Source organism: Glycine soja, chromosome 2, assembly GCF_004193775.1.
Source record: "Glycine soja cultivar W05 chromosome 2, ASM419377v2, whole genome shotgun sequence".
Classification (NCBI taxonomy): domain Eukaryota; kingdom Viridiplantae; phylum Streptophyta; class Magnoliopsida; order Fabales; family Fabaceae; genus Glycine; species Glycine soja.
Window position 1 is genome coordinate 42,321,493 of NC_041003.1, and position 25,078 is coordinate 42,346,570.

Here is a 25,078-nt window from a genome sequence, read left to right on the forward strand (position 1 = left end):
TTCCATAAACTTGGTACCACACACAGTGTCTTTCTCCAATATGACGTATTTGGAAATAAGCAGTTGCAATAGCCTGTTATATTTGTTCACATCCTCAACAGCCACAAGTTTGGTTCAACTCAAAAGAATGGAGATAAAATGCTGCAATTCAATTGAAGAGATAGTGTCTAAGGAGGGGGGTGAATCACATGAGGATGAGATAGTATTTCAGCAGCTAAATTGTTTGAATCTTTGCTAATTACAAAACCTCAAAAGTTTCTACATAGGGAGTTTAAGTTTCCCATCCTTGGAACAATTGTCAATAACCGGTTGCAATAGGATGGAAACTTTATGTCCAGGTACAGTAAAAACGGACAATTTGTTTGAAGTTAAACTTCAGAAGGAGACAATGGCTATCACATTGGAAATTGATCTCAACACGACGATGCGGAAGGAATTTCAGACAAGGGTATGTGTTTAATTAGTTTTTTATATTGAACATTATTTTTTTATATTGTTGTCATAATACACCATGGTCGGTAAGTCAATCTTTTGGATTGAAATATAGGATGTGTTTGGTAGACAGGAAAGAAATTGGTGAGAGCTGAGAAATAGAGTGGATCGAAATAGAGAAGAGAGAAAAGGAAAATGGAAATAGCTAAAAAATAAGATGGAAATAGAGGTATTTGATATGAGAGAAATAAAGAAGAAATGGGAGAGAGAGATAAATAGTATCACTAAAATTGAACTTGGCACACAGCAATTGACTATTGCATATTATTACATTTTATGGCAGTTTTTAACTGCCAAAAAACACTAAAAGCTCACCACAAAATTTCACTTTCTGGTTGTTAAAACCATCAGAACAAAAACTGCCGCAAAATGCGAAAATCAGCGCCTCACCTCCCAATTTCTGTGCTGAACTGCATGACAAAAAGTAACGCGCTTTTCTCCATTTACTATCAAACAACCCTACCTTCTAATTTCTCACCTCTCACCCCTATTCCCTATCAAATTGATCTCTGCCAAATGAGCTGATAAGTTTTTGACGAGGAAAGGCCACTGAATCTATGAGTTTGCCTCTTATATAATTCCTAAATATATTGTGACTAAGAAGTATGTTAAATTAAGGTTAAAAAAATTACTAAATCAAGTTTTGATTCATGAGAAAGTTTCGTGGAAATCAGATTTTTTTTCTTCATTATTTTATAAAACTGACACAGTTGTTATTACAATTTGTGTAGGCTTAAGACCACATTATTGCCGTAACAGGAGATTGGTGGCAAAGAGAGTTTGATGAAGACAACTAGACAAAGTGGCCTTGTTTTACACTTTTATTAAGTTTGTTTGCGTGAAAAAAAATATTCTTGTGGTTTTTTGTGTGTAAAAAAAAAGTTATGTGTGTGGTTCTGTGAAGTTGATGATGAAATACATTGTTCTATTCTATATATTAGGTTAGGTGTGAGAATATAAGTGATAAGCGTTCATGAAGAACAAGGATGAAATGATGAACTGTATCGCTGAGTATTGACTGTATTGTTTAATACACAAATCAAAATACAAAAATAAAAGAGTGTTGGAAGTTATATTTGTTTCCCTTATTGATTCAAAAATTACAAGGAATATTCAAATTCATTCAAGTAATTTGCAGCATGAGATCGCATCAGGTTACATCAGGCATCCAATATTTCGAAGAAATACATACATACATATATATATATATATCACTGGTGTAATTTGATCCTCTATATATCTCTGATAGTTAGATGATTCATTATTACCAAAATTATAGGTTTGATTTATAAAAAGAAGAAACATGTGCCTTTACAATTGACAGTTTCTGTCACCGGTATACTTTTCCAGATTGTGCATCAAAATAGTATTCTGCACTAATTCTATTAGAATACTGACTCATAATTATTAGAACTTGCAACCAATAGCATGACAAACAAAAGAAACCACAGGAGGGTTCCAGTGAAATGTAGATAAAGCACACAGATTATTTTTAGTAATGAGACCAGCAAGGTGATAATTTTGTTTTGGCCTTCCACGGTTCAATTAAATATACACATATATGGGCTTGATATGTACTAGAAAGAATGGCCTCCAAGGAAAGGACAAGATACAGCTGAATCGCCAGCAGCCAATTCCTTTATCCTGTCATGGAAACATATGTGCATTTTGAAGAAAGACAAACAGGTAATAAGAAATATGGAAAATTTAAATTTGGAGTTTCTAAATCCAGATGTGTAGTAGAAAGCAAATGCAATCAGCACAATATCTTCCCACTTCAAAAGCGTCATGTTTTACTTCTCCACAAGGGACACAAAATTAGTGCAGTCCTTTTGAAACGCTGAAGCTCTCTGGGTCCGCAAATTCACAATCCTCTTCATAAGCATTTAATTTCAGATTTCCTGATGGTTAAGAAGAATAGCTTAACCATGTGAACCATCTGATATATAATCAAATTACTACCTAGAAAATACCAAGGGATATTAGTTTTATTTTATGTCAGTCATTATATGGAAAGCAATCATTTGGAGGTTATCAAGTATGAAAGAACAAACTATGGTACTGGAAGTACACTTCAGGCATGCCCTTTCTAGTTTCTTCTGAGTGCAGTAATTCCTATCCCCTAAACATCCACACTCACCGATATGTTTTGGGTGCAGTAAATATAAAATTGCATACATGATAGTATAAGACTAGCAGTGTTTTGTACCAAGACAGTTGCATCAGGGGAGCTAGCAACAGATTATACGAGGGAAAATGCTACTTGTTATGAAAATGTTTTTGTAAATCAATATATGACGGAGCTGATTGGTTTTTTTTTTGAAATTATAGTGTGCCTTGATTTCTGTTGGTTGTAATCATATGCATGCTATTAACATGTATGTGTTCGTGCAATTCATGCGTGAAAACTTTCGTACGCAATAGCAATGCTCTTGTACAAGTCATCAAACCCTGAAGATGATGAGGAACTCAGGATGCTTAATATGCACTTCATCGATCCCAATCAAGTTGATTAAAAGAAGCAAAGGTTGCATAGTAGAGTTTAAATTTCATAAGGAGGGATTTAGTACACACTCATAACATTGAAGAACACTTGCCGTAAAAGAAAATTTGGGACTTCGCCTCTAGGCCTCTACACAAATGGGCATACAGCTCTCTGACAGAATGTAACCTTGACTTCCTTCAAAACAAAAACAAAAAAAAAATTAATTTACATGTCAACATATTAATATGTATGTGTGTGTAGATTATTCCGATCACCGTCTAAAGAAAATGGCAAGGGCGATTTTATCCTGTTAGTAGTTGGATTATGGGTTTAATGGGATACGGCTTGCTTAAAGAAATATCATTCTCTTCACCGTCTAAAGTTTCTTCCAATAATGGGTACCTCATTTCCAAGCCATTTTGATTTTTGATCAAATATTACAACCTGAAACAGTGACTTCTCACATATTTGGACACCAATAGTTGGTTTGATCAAAGAATAAATTTTTGCTAATCTCTTCCATTGATTGATGAACCAAACGTCAACATAAACTTTTTTCCAATTCACTTCTCATTTAGGACTGCTAGGATTGGAAAAAATCTAAGTTTCATATTGGCTAAAGATAAAACCAAGTTAGAGTATATAAGTGAGAGACAATCCTTATCCCTTGAGTTAGCTTTTGGGGTTGAGTTAGATCTAAACTCACTTTCTAAAGATTCTTAGATGGTATCAGAACATATCTTTGTGAATAAGACTATGTTACCAATTCCTTATTTCAAATGATGTCTTCCTCAATCTTATTAAAAAAATGAATCTCACTGCCTTGAGAAGACATTGGTTAACGATGAACAGAGTTCGGCGCCTCAAAGGTATAGTGTTCCAGCTTCAAGACTGTGCCGATCTTTAAGTCCAAAAACAAATTAGTGCTTATTTCGTTATGAATAAATTAAAAGAATACTTGAAAACGGAGGTGAAGAAGTCAAATGATGACCCAATTAATGCTTATATGGCATTTGTCCACCTTGTTAGATCACCTTGCAACCAATAGTATGACAAACAAAAGAAACCTGCAGGAGGTTCTAGTGAAATGTAGATAAAGCACACAAATTATTTTTAGTCATATGAGACATGCAGCAAGGTAAGAAATTTGTTTTGACCTTCCACTGTTCAATTAAATATACACATCTGTGGTTTATCCGGTGTGCTCGAAATGAAGTTATCTTAAATGACTACAACTGGTTCGAGATGAGTTTGGTAATTGGATTATGGGTTTCATGGGATACTGCAGCTTTACTACTAACATGACAGCGGAGTTGTTTGGCATCTTCAATGGTCTTAAGATTGCAAAGTCTGCTGATTTTTGCACTGTTATTTATGAGACAGATTCTCAAATTGCCTTGCAAATCAACATGCACCAATCATCTCTTCTATTCAGTCCTTTCCTGACCACGACTGGGATTTAACTTTCAAGCACCCTCTATGGGAAGGAAATGCTTGCGTCGATTGGTTGCCTAAATCTGGAGCCAATTCTCAAGATCATTTTCAATTGTTCAAAATTTTGTCCCACACCCATGTATCACTAGTTAATTACTGATGTCATGGGTTCTGTTTGCGTTAGAGTTTAGCTGCTGTTGTTCGTTTACTTTCATACTCAAAAATAAAAAATAAAAAAAATCACCTTGATCAATTTTTAAGCTGAATCACTGGCTAGCTAGGTTTCTTTTAGGCTGAGATTAGGCCATCCAAACTACTTAGGGAATTTTGATATGTTTTGTAACCTTTTATAAGTTTTATTCAAATGCTAATTCCAACACAACAAACAAGGAAATCATACATTAATAGATTTGTATTCTACATTATAATTAAATAATAAATTTGGTTTCAAACTAATAAAACTATCCAGTATATTAATATTAATATTTATATTGTTGCAACAGTTATTGTTCCATATATAAAAAAAAATTGCGTCTTGCACGGTGACAAAACTAGTGCAAGTAATCTTTTAGCTTGTGCAATGCACAGAATTCACTACTACAAATGTGATGTTTTATGACACTGGTTCTAAGGTGGTTCTATGAGAACCGTCTTAGAAAGTATTACAGTGGCAAATTTTTAATTAATGAAATGAGAAAAACTTTTTACGACTGACATTCTAAGGCGGTTATTAAAAACCGCCTTAGAATGTATGTTAGTGGCGATCCTGTGCTTTTGTGAAATGAAATTACGACGGATTTTACTTAAAACTCGTCTTCCTTCACATTCCCAACATTAAAGTCCTACATACCTCTCTCCACCTGTTTGTTTTCGCATTTTCGCATTAATTCTCTCATATCTCAATCTCTTCTCTATACTTCAATTCCCCCTCATGTCTCCACTGCAGCCCAACCGCGTCGACCCCAAAATCTGGTGGGCATGTGTCGGCGCCGCTGTCCACATGGAGCATGCCTCTCCCTCGCATCACCTCAGCCCTCTCATCCGCAGCGCGACGGGGAGAGTGACCGCGGAGGCCGTGGCTAGAGCTTCTACAGTACAGACTAGCTTGAGCTCAGTGACTGGAGTTCTCTTTCACTAGCTCGCCCAATTTCTCTCTCGTTGGTTCGTTTCTCTCATCTCTACAATTCCTCTTTAATCCGTAATCTAGGGTTTATTGATTCACGCATTTTTTTATTTTGTTAACAGAAAATAATAAAGTTGCAAATAACTCTCTCCCTATCCTTGGTTCGTCTCTCTCTCATCTCTGCATTTCTTCTCTAATCTAGGGTTTAGTACGGTTTTCATGGTGCACAAAAGATTTCATATGTTTATCTTGACCCACTGCATTTAAATAAGTATTTTATTAAGTCTGTATCTTTTACTTGTGACCTACTGTATTTGTTGATATTATACAGGTCATGATTCTATGATATATTTTGTTGATGATGTTGGTCCTTCTCCTTTGGCCCAAAACGTTGTGCTCCATGATGTGGGTTAGCATTCACTCTGGCTAACCATTTTTAATTTCCCATGGCCTTTTCACGGATAATTTACTGATATTTATGGAACTGGTGGATCATTGTATTACATGTTTTCAGGTATTATTTGTTTCGGATATTTGACTGTAACCCAATGGTTTTTGCCACAGATGAAAGGGGAATTTGGTATGTTCAAATTCACATTTTGGTTTTCTAAGATTGGCGTTATCGATGTGACTTGTCGAATTTGTGTGCAATATCTAAATAATTGTGCTTTTAATTATCTTTCTAGGTGGAAGAAAAGCGATTATTTTGGTTCCTCATTTATTTTTCCTTCTCTTTTGATGTGTTTTTTTTAGGAGTTTTGTCAGATATTTGGGAGAACGAAAAGCAGCATCTTCTAGACCAAGATACGGCTCACAGGTAACTGAATTTCATGCAAAAGATTCTTTAATATTGAGCTATGAGAAACATGAATTTCCAGCTCGAAATCAATTTCATTAATCTTAATGCCTGACATGGAAATAATCATGGAGTTGTAGCATGGGTAGCTTGATATAGAGAGAGTTCTTGATCTCCGTAACTCCTTAATACATTTAGATTTGACAAATTAGAAAGATCAAAGAGAAATATCAGGGAAAAATAATTCTGCTAGCTCAAGGGGACTATAACTTCCATTTTGATGTCTAATGAATATACTCTTGTCATGACAACATTTAGTAGAACCCCACTAACCATGAATTTTTTTTAAAGAATGTACATGGATAGGTATCTATAGTTGAGATTTGCTGATTTGGCTTCTAGTTGTCCTACTCCCTACACAAGGCCTGACATCACTTCATTGGTACTTAATTTGTTGTTTTCACAATTACTACATTCTTTTCTTCTCGCATTTACCTTCCTTCTCTATTTATCCCCTGTTTTGGTTGGAGGGATCTTTTTAGGAATAGCATTTAGCATTGTCATTTTGATTTTAATAGGATGAAGGAGATACTATTTTAGAAGGTTGCAGACACCCTTGTGTAGAGCCACAAGACTGGGTGAATTTTATACCAAATGATTGCAAGCTTGTAAGTATTCGTGACTCATGAGATTCATGGAAAGTAAGCATTTGTTCTTACCCAAGTATGTAGAATTATTAATTTTTGTTGTTATCCTGACTCTGGAGATCTGCAGTTTAACCATATGTTTTATGGAATTGTTCAATTACAACATAGTTCACTTTTTAGTAAATATTAAAATGAAAGTCTACTTGTTTTACAGAGATAAATAGATGTTTTGCATGGTTGAATTTTGTTAATTAGTGTGAGCTTGAAGATGTATGCTAAAATGACTCTGTTACTAGTTAAATTTGGCAAAAAATAAAAATAAAAATCAGCATTCTACATCTACATCGGTTGTAGACCAAAAAAATGTAGAAACTCTACATTCTACATCGGCTGGATCTCATAACGATGTAGAAACTTCACAATTCTACATCGGTTGCACCTCAGAACCGATGTAGAAACCTCAAGATTCTAAAACGGGTCTCACATCATGCTTGTTTTCGTAACCATGCCCTTTTAAGACGGTTTTTCAACCGATGCTGTAGGGCCTAGCATTTTCAATGACTCCTATCTACGACCACGCGTTAAAACCGATGTAGAAAGACTCTCAAAACCGATGTAGAATACCTATTTTCTAGTAGTGATTGTACGAGTTTATTTAATTTTTCACTACTTTACTTTTATAGTCAACAAAAAGGAATTTGAAAAAAAAAATAGATAATAATATATCTCATGAAATTATAGATTATATTTTTTAAAAAAAGAAAGAAAATATGGATAAATTATACAAAGTATTAAAGAAGAAAAGAAGCAGAAATAATGGATCGAAAAAAGGAAACTGTATATGTGGATTAATATTTGTTACTTAATTATTTAATTTCAACATGTATACTGTTGGAGTTAGAAAAAATATTCAAAGAATGAAATTAGTAATTAAATAATTAAATTTATATTTACTAATTTTAATTATTTAAAACATTTTATAATTGAGTAGTTCTTGATATTTTAAAAATACTATAAATACTTTTAAAACTGAAAATAGTTGAAGTTAAATTAGTAATTATAAGATCTTATTATTAATAAGCAATTTTGATTCATATATCCAATATTTTTTTCTGATAATTTATATCCAATATTTTTAAACTGACTAAATCATTTTGTTTATATATTGTTACATATGAATTCAAAAATGTATTTCATATTTCCCAAAATAAAAACCCGTCATGCATCTCACGGAATACACAAGACAATAAATTTCGGAGTTAAAAAATAGAATTGCAAAAATTGACAAAAAAAGAAAACATAATATAAGATGTGTAAGTTTCACAGTTTAACAAAAAAAATGAGAGGAGGTGGAAGAGTGTGTGGAGTGGAGCAATGAAAACACAAATAGACTTATTCATTTATATATCAATTAGTACATTAATATATATAAAAGGAGATTTCAACAACAAATGGCATGAGAAATTCAAAATAATGATATGCTTAACAAGCTTTTACATATTAAAACTATTTAAACAAGGGCTAAGATGGAGAAGACATCTTTTCCCCTGTTTAACCTACTGACCACACCAACTTGGACTTCACGATTTTTGCGGTCTCAGATTTAAGTTTGTTATGAAGTTCGTCTAAGACAGCATGACAAAATCCTTTGATCACAACAGTCAATCCTGCTTCAGAGTCTATCCCCCTTTGTTGAAAGTAAAATAATTGATCTTGTCCAAGTTTGGATGTAGTAGTATCATGCATATGTTCAATTCTTGCTGTTGGATTTTTCACCTGCAAAATATATAGTTTGTGATTTCATGATCAAATTAAACAAAAGTATCATGGCAATTTTTCTGGATAATAGGGGAAGCAGGGAGAAAATAAAGAAAAAGTGAAGAAAATTGGGGTTAAAACTGCACAATTTCTTATCCTCTTGCATGCATTCGCACCTTCCTATACATTTTTTTTGTTTGTCAAACAACAAATGCCAACAAAAGTCACTTTTTGAGTTTTGAGCATATAAATGATATAAATAAGAGTTGGTTGAAACTTATACTATTACTATTATTTTTATTTTTACTGTCTCCGTCCCTTTTTTTTAATAAGAAATAAGTTTTAATATAATAGTACTAAAACTTGTTTCTTAGAAGAAATATCATAGGCACAACCAAAAATTCTTTTAATCTTAATTCAAACTTAAGGAGACAAGCAATCATGTAGCTCATACATTAGCAAGAGCTTTACGATTCAAAGTTGGGTCTCTTAAAAAAGAAAAAAAAGAGGGAGTATTATTTTACCACGAGACTCCTCTCCTCTTAAAATTATACATATATCCCACACACATAAACACAAGAAAAGAAAATGCAAAACCTGGATGTAAGGATAGGTATTGGCAGTTGCATTGTCCCCAATAAGCATAGAGTCACATTGCGAGGAGTTAGTTAAATTCTTGACTATAGAGTGAACCTGAACAAGCCCTTTGTAATAGTTCTTAGAACTCCCAGCACAAATACCCTTTGCCACAGTCCTACTCCTGGTGTTGTTCCCTTTATGCATAATTTTTGTCCCCATATCCACTTGCTAGTGGTTATCCATCGCCGCCACGGAATAAAAGTCCCCAACACTCCCATCCCCTTCCAGAACCATGCTCTGGGTACTTCCACGTGATTGTCTACCCAACCTCCGCCTGCACCTACAATATCCTTGACCCTGCCCCGCCGCACACCCCTCTCTTTGTCACAAAGTTGTACACTTGCCCTTTCCACTCCCATCCCAGGGGTAACAATTCTGCATCGTCGAGTACTTAATCTCCGCCCCCTCCCCGCAATAATACATCTCCACCATCGCCACATGAAGCGGGTTAATGTCGTGAGAAGTCGTCGTGCAACTCTCGTAATACTCCACTGAGCTCTTGTCGTCAGCAACAACCAGTGTATGGTCAAACTGCCCGGTGTCCCATGAGTTGGTCCTGAAGTAGTTCATGAGCTTCATGGGGCACCTGGTGAGAGATATAATGTTGGTTTGATAATAAAGGGTGAAGGAATTGAGAGATACGTCACTGCTCATGGGTTCAAATTTCTCACTAAAAAAAACTAACAGACTAACTAACATTGGTTGATAAAAAATAAATAGGACACCTGGTGTCCTTGGGCAAGACTACAGAGTTCAACGTGACGAAGTAGTTGTCGCTGTTGGGCATGACCTTAGCTATGTACTTCCTAACCAAGTTGGGGTACAGTTTGATAGCCTCGGAGATGGAGCAAAAGATGACCCCGACCTTTTTAAGGGTTTCTTTAAAGGTGGTGGCGATGGAGACGCTGTGGAAGACGCAGCTTACGGCAAAGTTGGTGTCGCTGTTGAAATTACTAAAAATTTCTAGAATATTCTTAAATATAATATGTATGAAAATGGTAGAATATCCTAGAACTATAGTGTGTATGAATATAGTAGAACAATCTAAAACTATAATGTGTATGAATATGGTAAAACAATCTAGAACTATAAGTGTATGTATAAGATAGAAGAACCTAGAACTATCATGATACTAATCTATCATGAAAACTCTAGAAAGACCTAAAGTAATGTAGAAACATTCACCACTATTGAGAGGTTGGTGACTTGAGCCTATAAATAGGCAATTGGTATGTTGTAATTGATCATCTAAGAAATCAATGACATAGCCTTCTTTCTAAAACAATTCTCTAAAACTATCAACTATCATCTAATCAACTACCAACAGTCGCAGTCGAGTGGGACGCCGAGGTTTTCAAAGGCTTTGCGGATTTTGGGGTTGGTAGATTGGTTCTCGTTTTGGTTCTTGGGCGTGGTGTAGTAGCACAAATCTTGGAAGTCGATGGGGGGAAGGTGTTGTTGGACCAAATGGGGGGTTTCATGGCGAGGAAGTGGTCCAAGGCTTTGAGGCAAAACTCGAGCATCCAGTGAGGTTCATCTTTGAGTTTCGAGGTGATGAGGTGGATTGTGTCTCTATAGAGGCCTTTGGGGATCAAGAAAGAGTCGATGTTGATGGTGAAGCCAAACTTCTTGTCGTAGTCACGGTGATTGCGATGGAGGCTTTCGCCGATGTCATCATCGCTTGAACCTCGATGCCATCTTTCGAACCGTTACAAGGCGACGTGAGGGTTTTTTGGGGTTAGGGTTTGGGAAACTAGGTGGAGAGAGAAGGAGTTTGGAGGAATCGCGAGTGGGTTGTAGAGGAGGTAATGATAATGAGCATACCCCGTTGCAAATATCGAAAGTTAAAATATGAAAACATGAAAAAAAAGTTAAAATATTCCAAATTTAAATTTAAAATATCATGTAATAACTATTAAATCTAAGATTTATCAAATAAAGATTAGTTTATAAAAAAAACTTTTTTAAAGGCGATATATATATATATATATATATATATATATATATATATAATCTTAACTATTATGTTAGAGAATATCACAATTGAAAAAAAGTGGTCTGATGATTTAGATATTTTAAGATATCGTTGTTGAGATCTTTTAAAATGAATATAATTTGAATAATTTTTAAAATTATTTATTGTACTTCTCAAAATAAAACAACAAATCTTTTTGGATATTTAATTTATTTACTATTGCTGCATTTTTTTAAATATGAGAATTCTTATTAAAAATAAGTTCATTATTATGAAAAAGTATTTTTTTTATCTTTTCATTTTATATATTCTTATCTGTTTAGTTCAACTGAAATCTCTTAAAAAAAAAAGAAAAGGTTAAAAAAAAATAATCATTTATTCCTAGGTATCATCTTCAACGGCTGTTTTTAAAAAAAATCAGCGAAAAATATATTGATAAAATAGGTACCAGTAGTACCAAATAAAATTTTTTTAAACATCCAAAGATTATCAAATATTGTATAACCGAATGAATTCTAAACAACATTGAATCACATTGTTTCTAGTACCCCACCACTCACTAAACTATCCCAACTTCAGTTATTGACAAAACAGAAACAACAAAGCACCTAATACCAAAGTCAATCTAGCATCATTATTCTACACCAAAGCATGCCATAAGATTGTGTGCCCAGAGCGCAAAGGAACTGTTAAAATATGAAAAAAAATACCGATGTAGAGTTTAGGTTAAAATTGATGTGGTATATGACTTTCAACATTAATTTTGGCAAAAATCGATGTTGTATATGACTTTTAACATTGGTTTTTAGGAATCGATGTAGAAAGCGCTTCAGAATACACAATTTTGGTCATATTTCTACATCAATTTCAGCCAGAACCAATGTAGATAATAATTTTTAACATCAGTTTTAAAACCGATATTGAAAAATGTCTAGTTTTAATGGCGGTCAATTCAACATCAATTTTAACACCGATGTTGAAACTCCTCTAGAACCGATGTTAAAGTCCTTTTATGTAGTAATGATGAAGGGGGTGAAAATAGGTGTTTTGTCCATGTTCTTTGTCTTCACATTTTTTCTTCTTTCTTCTTCTTTTATAGGTACATATTAGTGGGCTTCTTGGACTAAGTCCGTCTTTACTCTCCTTAATTAGTTAAGTTTTCCTTAATTATTATGTTTTCCTTAATTATTCTTCTTTCCTTAGTTAGTCTTGCTTTCCTCAATTAGTTTTTTTTCCTTACTTAGTCTTGCTCTCCTCAATTAGTCTTCTTTCCTTAATTAGCCCTACTTACTCATTTAACTGTTTTCCTTAATTAGCTCGCTTTCTTGGGCTTTATTTTACTCGCTAAGCATCATAAATTCATCACTTTTAATATTCTTTGCACAAAAACTGATGTTAATTTAACAATTATTTGCTCAAAAAGAAAAAATTAGGAGAAAAAAATTACAAATTCCTATATAATTTAACCACAAAATATACTCATAATTGACAATTATCAAAAATCAATCAATAAAAGTTTTTTTATCCTAATTTCTTAGATAGAAACAGCCTTAGATAACTCCTCTAACCAAGATCCCTCAAAGACTCGAGGAAGGCCCTAATTGTAAGCTTTCTAACCATAAGATTACCAAAAAACTTAGTTTCATTCCTAGACACTAAGCCTTGTGGATATTTTGTTCAATTCAAGATAATAAAAGTGCTTCCCAGCATCATTCACATCCCAAAATCGTGCCCTTACTGACCACTCCACAACAAGCATTAAGAAAAGACAAAATGCAAACATGGAACATAAATATGTGAAACATATATATCATTTATATCAAAAGATACATGAGAGTTCAAAACTGTCTACATCTACCCCTTACAACAATGGAAATCATGGAGGTTAGTAGCTCGAATTTACACATGAAAATGTGAGAAATGGATGAAGAACACATGAACACTTAAGAGTTTTTCTCCCCCAATAGAATATTACGAAAAACTCCAACCGATACAGTAATGATACAAAGAGAGAGAGGAAATTAGAACATATTCACAAGTCAGGCTTAAAAATACAAAAAAAGCAGTATTTTCATTTTGAGTGCAAACTTGCTCAGCCATGGATCCTGGCTTGACCAAATGTCAATTTTCATTCCTCTTGAATTTTTTGTTGTCCAAGTTGATCATATTGGAGCTTCTATACTCCAAACTTGCTCTTTGAGAGGATTCTTCCATTTCAAACTCTTTATCTACACAAGGATGAGATAAGTCACTACAAAGTAGCCAAGAAATCAAAATATTAAACTAGAATTCATAAACTAATAAAAACAACACAATTAGAGTCAAACCAATGCTCTAAGTCTAAGAAAAGTAAAAAAAAAATGGCTTAAATAATATCTTAAGAGTACGTGCATTCATCACTTAATAATTCTTAATTTAGCAAACCAGATCATACTAATTGCTCTAAACTATCCACTTTAATAGAAATAAGTGTCTTACACAAAAGATATAGTATTTATAGACTTGAGAGAAATTGAATCTCTACTTGTTTCATTATCATTTTTTGTTCCATAGACCCAAGTTAGTAAACCTCTTTTAAAGTTCAAGATAAACATAAAAAAGGTTATCCTCATTCAAAAAGTGGATCATTTAGTTTGAGGAGATTCTTTTATTTTGATCTACAATCCAAACCTATACCTTTTTTTTTTCAATTCCATATTTTCTTGACAAATTAGATTTACCTTCTTATGCAATTCCACATTTTCTTGGTGTATGAGGTTTCCCTACATAAAATAAAAACAATATTTCATTCATAAATATTAAGATTATTAGTTTTTTTTTGTTTAAAGATTGTCCTTTCAATTTAGCTCTTGTATTTCATCAATTAAGAGTTGATCATGCATATCATATTCCAATACCATGTTAAATATTATGTCTTTATCTTCAAACTTGAGCATTGCATTTTTGGAAGAAAATACAAACCTTTTTTCATAAAAACAATCCTTAATTATGGTAACTATTGACTATATGAATCCATTGATTGATGAACAAGTTATTTATTTGTTTTATCCAGGCTTGATATTGTTGTTGGTATATTTTTTGCTTGCATTGACGTTTAAATTCATGTCACAATAGTATTTATTTTGCTCACATGTTACTTTAAGTGTCTGCTCTCACACATTTGAAGCCCAGTAATAAATTTTTGAGTTATTTTTTTTATCCTTTGGTTATGAGGTTTATAAAAAAAAGCTAACAAATTTCTTGAGGAAACTTGAGAAATGCTGAAACAACGTAGCATTACGAAAGAAAAAGTTTTTGCATTGCTACGTATACAAAGTGCATTGTTGCAGTAATATTTCTTATCCTAGATTGTATATTTTGTAGTTTAGGAGAAGCATTCTTCTTTAATGGCGTGTTGCATTGCTATGTATATTATTATTTCAGTCACAAATTACATGATAATGTGTCCAGTCGCTAGTTTGATGATGACATCTTTTATAAAAGTTACTTACTACTTAATTTGTAAGGGGATAATTTTGTCCCAATGATATAATTCATCTATCCCAAATTACAAAGGATTAAGTGTGACAAACCTATATGTGATAGAAACAATTCTTCACAATTTGTGAGGGATGACACTTCACAAACAACAAGGATTAGTTGTGATGAACTTATAACTTCTTGCTATCTAGTATTTGCAACGCCAAATAATTCATCACAATTTCATCACAAAAATTCTTCACAATTTGCGAGATTTTTTGTTTGTCACAAAAATTCTTCACAAAGTCTCGCTATCTAATATGTGTAAAGTTGTTCATTAACTCCATGAAGATTTGCACTGTGTGAGCAATTAATATAGGCCCATCTCTTAACATAGTATTTACTTAGGCCATTGAGGAAGTCCTATAGTTGATGTTGTAGATGAAGGGTTATTTTATCGAAAATAAATGAGTGTGAGTATTAACTTATCTCGATAATTAAGGCTTGTAGGTACCATAACCTCAATAGGAATTCAATCATCTTAATTTCTATAGGAGTTTGCTCACTCATCTATTCTATAGGTCTATTCAATGTTAGTCACCACAAATTCACCCAGCACAAGGTTGAAGGTCCACCAACACCCTCAAGTTACATACTTGTTCACAAACACCAATAGCTAAATGCCATACTTGGATTCCCTATGGTCCTAGATATAACACCTTCATGCTTACCATCTCCAATGGCCTAATTAAGGAACCAAGTTTCACTAATAACAACTATGCACCATATAGCACTTGGATTCCCTTGCAGTCCTAGAAATGGCACCTCTATATACTCTCCATTTTCAATGGCATGACTTTAGGATCCAAGTTTCACCACCAACAACAAGAATCATCCCTTATACATTTAAATGAGTCAACTTCAATATTTATGAAATATTTCACCACTTTAGAAAGCCATTAAAGTCTAAAACGTTGATACTTAGGAAGATGTCTGCTAAGTGAGACCCTTAGGTCTCTTAGTGGATCAAATTTCTGGCGCCCAATGAAATTCTTCTTCCCTTGGTAGCTATTTCTAAATTTTTATCATAAAAGATTTATTCACAATAACACATTTCCTCACCTCAACAACAATAAATTCACCTCATCAATATACAAGTACTGAACAACAACATAATCACTTCGTTAACAACATGTAGTCATCCAAACATTAATACAATCACCTCATCAAGGATATGATCTTCTCAACAACAAATAATGTTCTCAACAAATAATATAAACATTTCACAACTTTAAAATAACACATGGATATTGGAAACAACAAGTGCAATTTTTTTTAATATATATATATATATATATACAACATCAAGCTCAAATCGTGCTTTTAATTATTTTAGCTAACCTTCAAAGCCTTAGAAACCTCTTATAAGTTCATATTAAAACTCTCTAATGCAAGAAAAGACAATATAGGCTAATACTCAATTGAACACTTCTCCTTGCTTAAGTGAACACTAATTTTTTTATTAGGTATATGTTTTTCCTAGCTTAAGTGAGATGAAACTCGCTTAAGCAAAAACTAGATAGAGACTCACCAAGTCCCAATATCCTTCCCCTCACTTAAGCAACAAACCAAACTTGCTTAAACACCTTTCTTTGCTTAAGCAAAAATCAACCTCGCTTAAGTAGAAACTGAATAGAGATTGACATTTTCTTGCTTAAGAAAAAACCAATTTTGCTTAAGTGCCCCCCCTCCCCTTTGCTTAAGCAAAAACTGGACAAAGGCTCACTCTCCCTTTGCTTAAGCAAGAATCATCTCTTGCTTAAGCGAGTGAGCAATTCAATTTTGTAAATGCTGCGTAATCGCTATCCCAAACCACATGACTTCCCAACATGCCCAAACCCTCAAAGAAACATGTACATACAAGATTTTAATCAACCAACAAATTCACAAACATTTTAAGATCTCAAACACAAATCAAAGTTAGGTAGAACTTCTCTTACCTATGGATTTCCAAGCTTAGGTCTTTGAGGAAAAGAGAGAAAGGACAAATTGAGCTTAACAAAAGAGGGTTTTCTTCAACAACAACACCACCTCACCTAAACTCACGAAGAACAAAAACATCCAACAAAAGAGTCACAAGCTCAAGAAAATGACGAAAAACAACTCGTCTTAAAGGGAGATTAAGTTCCATTCTTGAGATAGCTTCTTGTGGGTGGACGAGAACTTGAGAGAAGAGAAAACCTTGAGAGAAAGAAGGAAGTAGAGCACCAGGGATCATGAAATGAAAGTATCTCATAAAAAAGATAATGAAAAGGGGGAAGTGAACCTTTCTCACTAAAGTCCAACCCAAAGCCAAAACACACCTTTCTCTCACAAACATTATAAACTATAATTCATTAGATTTCTCTTTTTTTTTCACTGATTCTATCTTATTTTTTAACAACAAAAAATAAATTTAATTCCCCTTGTGATTTAATTGAAATCACTTAATTGTGCATTAAGAAAATTACAACATTAAAGAAAATGTTTGTTCGAATTTGCACAAAAAAAACTTTAACCAATACAAAAATAGCATTGATCAATCAAGGTAAGAGTTAGACTTAATGAGCAAGAGAGACAATTAAAACATCAATTTTATCTTACAAATTTTGTGTTTGTAATATTTAGCATATATATTTTTTATTAATCCTGCCAACCGCATAGGTAACTATTAAAGGATCATCTAGCTCAATTAACTGAGTATTATGTGAGTTATTATAAACTCTGTAATACTTATTTTTGATTCATATGGATATAAAATAAATTCACTTAAGTATCTATGATTGTATGGCTATAATGAACAAAGGCATAAAGCTATAGTATCTTTATTATATTTCATTGTGTTACTTTCTGGGTTTGTCATTAATATCAGTTCTTTTCTTTATATTTAGTAAAATTACAAGTTATTTTATGATATTTATTATGTTTACTTTAGTTGATAATAAAATGACATTATTAACATTCATCAAAAGTTTTTGGATTTTTCTTTTTAAATATTTTTTATTTAGAAATTACATTAATTTTCAATTAATGCACCTTAAGTTAGGTAAATTAATTACTCAATGATGTTTCGAAAAAAAAAAAGTTCACAAAGTTTAAGTCTGGATTAAATTGAAGTTTGTAAAAACAACTCAAATCTTATTTTTATAAAACTAAATTTTCAGACAATTTTTTATGGTCATTCCATCTTGATAGGTGATGGATTATGGACTATGATTCCTAATCATTAGATTAATCTTTGTATTGTAGGTAATCTCACACCAAATTCCCACCCTTGCCAGCAATCGTCATTTGTGGCGATGAAGACGTTTTTTAATTCAGCCACTGCACACCCAATCCCCACTCCCTCTCAACAATTCTCGAATAAACTAGGTCATATGAACCATTCCCCTCCCTCCGCAATGTCTCCCTAATTAACGGTGTTTCTGTCCAAGGCAAATGGGTATGGATTTGAGTGACAAACAAGTTCTTCAATGAAGGAAGCTCTATCTCTATTGAACATGAACGTGCCATCGGAGCTCAGGATCCTAATGTGGTCTGTGCGACGCTTTCAAGGACTCCATCAATGAAAACTGAAAAGCGATGTTGGCTCCAATGACAAAGATATGTTATGTTGTTATGAAAGCAATAAAGCAACAACAATGAACTTAACAATCGAATAATACTAAAACAAAAATTGCTAAAGGCAGATACAAGGGAGACAAGCACAAACCAGAGGTTAGAAGGAAAATCATCAATCCTTAGCATTTGAGGGATTTTTATAACTAATTCGACAAGGAGCTGAGCTGACAGAACTTAATTGGCCAAAGGAGCATGTGTTGTCTGTCATTTATGCTTTTTCTGTTATTTGCCAAATTCTGTTAGTGTTGTTTGTTAGAATTTGCTAGAATGGGATAACAACCTTTAGTATTTGATACTTATATATATGAATGAATCATGTAATAGAATCAAGCAGAAAATAATACAAGTCTTCCCTTCCTTCACCTTTCTCTTAGGAGGTTTCTAGGCCTTGAACACTAGGAAAATTCACTGAGTTGATCTCAGCTCATAACATATGTCGTCAACGATGTGAAGGGTCCATCGCTACTACCATCTCTTAGTTGGCGGCCACCGTAGAAAGAAGAAGTCCACCAATGATGAGAAAGTGATGAAGGCTTTTAGGAGAGAAGAGCGGTGATAGGCAGGGAGAAAGAAAGAGTGCACAAAGAAGTTGGAGAAGAAATGCATGACTAAGTTGTTCTCTCATTCTCTTTCTCACCAGAGAAGAAGGTGGAGGGTTAATGCTGTTGCCAAGGTGATTTCCAACAATTGTTGGGAGGGGTAAGGATTTGATGTGAAGTAACCTACAATTCAGAGATTAATGTAATGATTTAAAATGAACCACCTATCAAAATGCTCCACCAAAACAATGACATTTTTTTTTATATGCAAACATATTCTTGAAGGTAATCAAATAAGTCAAAAATTAAGTTTATTCTCTAAACTCAGTTTGGATCACCCAAAAAGAAAAATCATGTATAGCCCTACATTGACAATTTTTTTTCAACGTTTAGATTTTTATATACCAAATTCGAATATAGAACTTCCTTTTTTAAAAATATTAAACTCGTTATCACTTACATTTGGTTTGTATAGTAACTTACATTGAAACTTTAAATACTACATTACATTAAAAAAGTAGAGAACGTAAAGAGAGTTTTTTTTTTTTTCAGTTAACATAGAGTTAATAGTAATGTATTGTAGGGTGAATAAACAAATAAAATAAACCATGTTGCTTTTTGGTCAAAGATTGGAACATTAAAGTGGTTATTAAACATCAAATCCCATGGGGCATGCTTATTGGGCCTGGAGTGGGCAAGCCTCGTAAATATCACCATCAACCTGGTCACTTTTCAATTTTCCCTTTTCCTGAATCAAATTGCTGTCTTGTCCTTCTCCTTCCCTCAGCTCCTCTTCACTCCCTTTCATTTTCCCTCACACTCATCATTCTCAAAAAACACGCCCAAATTCTAATCAAATTAGGGTTAGGGTTTTCAACTCCCCTCGAATTATCCCTGTAATGCAGTGCGATTCCCGGGTCCTACCATGGAGCCATCAGCAATGTACGGACCCTCCCAGCCCCTGAACATCCCCTCGCGGATCGGCGCTGGCGAAAGAGACGACGGCTCCGGCAACGAGCCCGCCGTCGACGGCCACCACCACCACATTCAGTACGAAACGCACGCGCTCGATGACGGTGCCGCCGGTGGCGCCGTGGTTGTCGAGGATGTTACGTCGGACGCGGTCTATGTCTCCGGCGGTGGAGGCCCCGAGGAGTCCAGCCAGCTTACGCTGTCGTTTCGTGGCCAAGTTTACGTCTTCGATGCCGTTACGCCTGATAAGGTACCGTTTCCCCCTTTTCAAATTTATTATTATTCAATTTTCTCTTATTTTTCGTTGTTTAGGCGTTGCAATTGGATGAATACATTGAAGATAACGTGAATTATTTTTTTCGAAAGTGTTTATTAATCTGTGTTTGGCTTCACGTGACAGGTTCAAGCGGTGTTGTTACTTTTGGGTGGATGTGAACTATCTTCGGGTGGTTCGCCATGTGTGGATCCTGGGGCTCAACAGAATCAAAGGGTATTTTCTGATAGTATAAGGATGTAATATTAATGTTATTCATACACATTTGCACTTGCATCTCTTTACCATTTATTTATTAGTATCACCTGATGCAGGGTACTTTACCCCACCACCAGACATAATAAAGTGAGAGTTTGTAATTTTTATATTCATCAATTGGAGTTAGGTAGTAAATACTAAATAGTAACTTTGGTGTTGAGTGATAATTAACATCAAGCTATGTGGTGAGCATACCTAGTTTTTTTTTTTAACACCCTTCACCCTTCCCTGACCATTGGACCAACCTTATATCTCCTGCGAACAGACCTAGGTAATACATGCTTTCCCAACTTTAAGGCTTGCTAGCATTGGTTGACAAAGTTTGTTAATGTTTGGTCGCTGGTAGTAGATGTATCATCAGGTGAATCATGATTATTATGTTAAAGCTACTTAGCCAATGATAAAGTGACGTGAGTGGAAGTAGTTGTGAATAGCATTATTCATGGTAGAACTTTATTAATGTTCAACTGTTGTGTGTTGAGTGGTATTTTCTAATTCTTTGGGTCTTGTTGCAGGGTTCAATGGAATTTCCTAAATGTAGTCTACCACAACGAGCTGCCTCATTAGATAGGTTCAGGCAGAAGAGGAAAGAGCGATGCTTTGATAAAAAAGTGAGATATAGCGTACGGCAAGAAGTTGCGCTCAGGTTTGATAATTAGCATCTGTAATAGAAACTTATGGGGATTTTTACTTGTTCATTGTGGAGGAATCTCTAACCGACACTGTACTGAAGCATGTCCTTTTTGGGTTGTGGAAGAACTGAATTTAATGTCTAATCTTGTCAAGCTATGTTTACATATTAATGAAAATCAATGTCTAATAAACTTTTCAATCTCAGAATATAATTTAAACACTTAAATGTAATAATAAATAGTGTGATTTTTTTCCCTTCATGTCATTTATTTTGAATATTACTATGAACATATTTATTTCCTTGAAATTATTTTCCTTTCAGATTTTCAAATTTTAGAAAGTGTAGTTGGTTGATGGGGGAAAAGAGGATTACTTTAGTACCCCATGTTTCTTTACAAGGGTATTGGTGTTCAGGTTGATTGTCAAACATTTATTGTCTGTTTTGTTGTTGATTATATGGTTTTTGTCAATGTGAAACCACTAACCAGCAATTGTCTGGTGATTCACTTTGGGTGTGGTACCCTTATGGGTACTAATACTGTCCCTTGGCTCATTGTTTTTATTATGATTATGAAGTTGTTTGTGTTTTCAATTTCCTGTTTCCAGAAACTATGAAAACTTCCTTTTTAAAAAATGTTTCATAAGCATTTTCATTAAAAACTGAGGCAAACACATTTTTGAGCCTGTTTTCTATTTTTATTGAAAATGAAAGATTTATATATACAGCAAAAATTTTAAAAGCTACTTCATGGTGTCTCTTGTAAATGACTGATTTTCATGTAGAGATTTGAAATTCGGATGAAGGATTATTTTAATCTTATGTTTGTATTGTTGTGAGACAAATATTGCATAGTACAGTTAACGAGAAACTACGGCCAGGGCATTAATGTTCTCCACTGTAACAGCATCATCCATCAGTACATTGGAAATATTGGATAGATCATACATTGATAGTTTAAATCTGCTAGAGTGAAGGCTGAATAGTTCCTTGTGATTTGCTAGGTATATTGGTATGTATAGTTGCATGCATTGTTTTAACAAATGCCTTGAATTCAAATTTAACATATATTAACTGTCTTAGTGTGAACTTTTCTCAATAATTGCTTCCATTCCATATGTACCTAAAAGGAGTCTTTTCATAATCTCATTAATTTTTCAATGTTGTCTATGTTTCACTTTTTTCTTGTTGCTCATCGTTTTAGCTGTTATATTTTTTTGTGTCAGTGCCTATTTGTTACTTATTTGATGAATATATGTAGGATGCATCGTAACAAGGGTCAGTTTACTTCATCTAAGAAACAAGATGGAGCTAATAGTTATGGTACTGACCAAGATTCAGGACAGGATGATAGTCAATCTGAAACCTCGTGAGTTTTGTGTTGCATTTTCTTTTAGCTAAATGATTTGTTTCTTTCTGAAATTTTGTAACTTATTTGTGAGTTTCTAGTGTTTCCTTTTTAGTTGCCATCTATTCTAGCTTAGGGTTTATTTAATACAGTTTTATAGTATTTCACCTTATCAGAGACTTGCATTATGAAGTTATTACTCGATGAATCTAATTTCCCTTGGCTAGGAGGTCTCTAACTGGATGTTTTATCATCCTCTTTTTTATTGCATGTTTCTATAGATGTAAACATTGTGGCACTAGTTCAAAATCCACCCCAATGATGCGGCGAGGGCCATCTGGTCCAAGGTCACTTTGCAATGCTTGTGGGCTTTTTTGGGCAAATAGGGTATGTATTTTCATCAAATGGCTTTTGTTTTTGGGAAAATATTTATGTGAGTTTTAATTCATTTTTTAGATGTATATATTCCTATAACTAAATTTATATATATGACTGACTAATGAGTAATGACTAATATATATACTTTTCTTAAACATGCCATTTGTATTGCAATTTGGAAGGAGTTGGTTTATAAAAAAGCTACAATTTCAATTTGTTTCTTGTTTGTGTATGCCATAAGGTTTTTAAAACCTATTTTAGCTTTAATGTCCATATTGGAGTGTTTAGTTTTATCTGCATAGAAGTATTTATGAGTTATGTCTGTTGGTTTATTATAGATGTTCTAATATGTACTGTAGTTACATGCATGAATGATCCAATAACCATGCTGGATATGATGTGAAATACATATGACCTGAAGCTGTGCCTTTTGTGTTCTTGATTCTATTTCCTCTCCCTGCTGCATTGTGGACTTGACAGTGTGGGGGGGGGGGGGGGGGGGGGGTGGTTGATACATAATATCTGGAGTTTCACTAGAAAGTGAGGGAAATATTGTGTGTGGTCTTTTCTGGCAGTATTTGTGAATACCAAATTCTTGGGAAGTCTTGTTGAAATTTCTTCTAAACTCATTTTGAACTGTTTTATATTAAAAGTCATGGGGTGTAATTTAATTTTTTCCCCCTTTATCTTCAAGGTGTGTTATCTTGCCCAGAGGGAGGCGCAAATATATTCTTCATTAGCATGAATTCAAATTTGCTCAATTGTGAATTTGCAATTTCTTTTTTGCTGATTGCCGAGTTGTTAGTGTTCCACCTTTTGACAATGGTATTCTGCAGGGTGCTTTGAGAGACCTTTCTAAGAGAAATCAGGAACACTCTCTTCCACCAGTTGAACAGGTATGCTTTCATTTACTATCTTAATCAAAATGGTAATATGTGCATCCTTTTAACCTTATTTTTTTTTTGCACCTGATAACCAGGTTGATGGAGGTAATGACCCAGACTGTCGGACTGCCGCTGCCGACCCTGCACAAAACAATCTTGCTGCTTTCTCAGAGCCTGTTAATCCAGCTTTGGTAGCTGATCGTAAGGTTTTCCAATCTCAGAAAATGTTGGAGTAGTTGACTCTGGCATAAGTAGGTCTATAGTTATTCCATTCAGATTGACCAATAGGAATGTACAGATATAACAATACTCCCATCAATGCAAGAACTTTGTTTTTATATGGTTGGATCAGTGGCATTAACCATTGATCTCTGGATGTATCACCTGAAACTTAAATGATGACTTGGTGATGGTCTCACCCAATACCTTGAATTTAATTTTACATGTAGATTTTTTGTTCACTGGGTTTCTGTGGGTTGCCACAATTAGGACATTTGGCAACACGAGTTTTACAGATGCTAAGCAAAACCCAACAATTTCGATTCCTTAATTTTACAACTGTCTGAGGCTATATGCAATCTATAGGGTACATATGATGTCCGAATCGTAGACGATAGATATCATGGTTGTTGGAGAAGTTGCTGCAAAATGTTAACGATGGAAGACAGCCCTTGAAGTATTTTTTTTATATTACGCAGGGTAATAAGTTACGCTGTGTTAGTCATGCTAGTTATTTGACAATCTTACAAAAAACAAATTCTCTCCCAAATTATTTTCATCTTTCCTTTACAACACATCCTTAGTAGTGTACAAGGCTGAAGTTAAGTACCCAATCTTTATCTTACCCAGGTAAGACCCCTAGGAAAGAGGAAAATATATTTTATTTTAGTTTTCTTTTAATCTTTTAATTTTTGTTTTCATTTGTCATTAGTCAAGTTACAACATCAATTGATGGCGGACCAACAATGATATCATGTAGGAGTCTAACAAGGTAATCATATATAATTGTTTTGCTAAATTTTATTTTTGATTTTCTAGTTAATTAGTATGATGTATCAACTGTTTTGAATAGATGAAGATTTAAAAATATAATTTATTGAGTTATATGTAATTATTTTATTAAACTTCTTGATTATATATAAATCAATGGATTGTCAACGTCATTATTACGTTAGGTATAATCAATACAACAATCTTTAAAGGATTATTTAAGTCTATAAAATATGTACTTTATAAATAAAGTTGAAGAATATTGTAGCAGTATTTAGAATTATTCTTTAGGAAAAAGAGAATAAATTGCTCTAAGTTCTTTTTATTTTGCATTTT

General features: G+C 33.8%; 1 protein-coding gene and 1 pseudogene across 1 annotated transcript; one reads left to right on the forward strand and one right to left on the reverse strand.

The window, feature by feature from the left end:
• Positions 1 to 8,528: 8,528 nt before the first annotated feature.
• On the reverse strand, positions 8,529 to 19,815 carry LOC114376459 (annotated as a pseudogene).
• Positions 19,710 to 24,213, forward strand: LOC114395574 (GATA transcription factor 25-like). The gene is made up of 7 exons (XM_028357397.1): positions 19,710 to 20,229; positions 20,380 to 20,469; positions 21,027 to 21,157; positions 22,404 to 22,511; positions 22,772 to 22,877; positions 23,705 to 23,764; positions 23,848 to 24,213. Exons 1-7 carry the CDS (start codon positions 19,933 to 19,935, stop codon positions 23,986 to 23,988), a joined length of 933 nt encoding a protein of 310 aa, XP_028213198.1. The 5' UTR covers positions 19,710 to 19,932; the 3' UTR covers positions 23,989 to 24,213.
• The last annotated feature ends 865 nt before the right edge of the window (positions 24,214 to 25,078 follow it).

Coding starts and splice junctions, on each gene's coding strand:
- LOC114395574 (XM_028357397.1), top strand. CDS start 19,933: ATGGAGCCATCAGCAATGTACGGACCCTCCCAGCCCCTGAACATCCCC. Junction 20,230..20,379: donor ATGCCGTTACGCCTGATAAG/GTACCGTTTCCC, acceptor TTCACGTGACAG/GTTCAAGCGGTGTTGTTACT. Junction 23,765..23,847: donor CTCTTCCACCAGTTGAACAG/GTATGCTTTCAT, acceptor CCTGATAACCAG/GTTGATGGAGGTAATGACCC.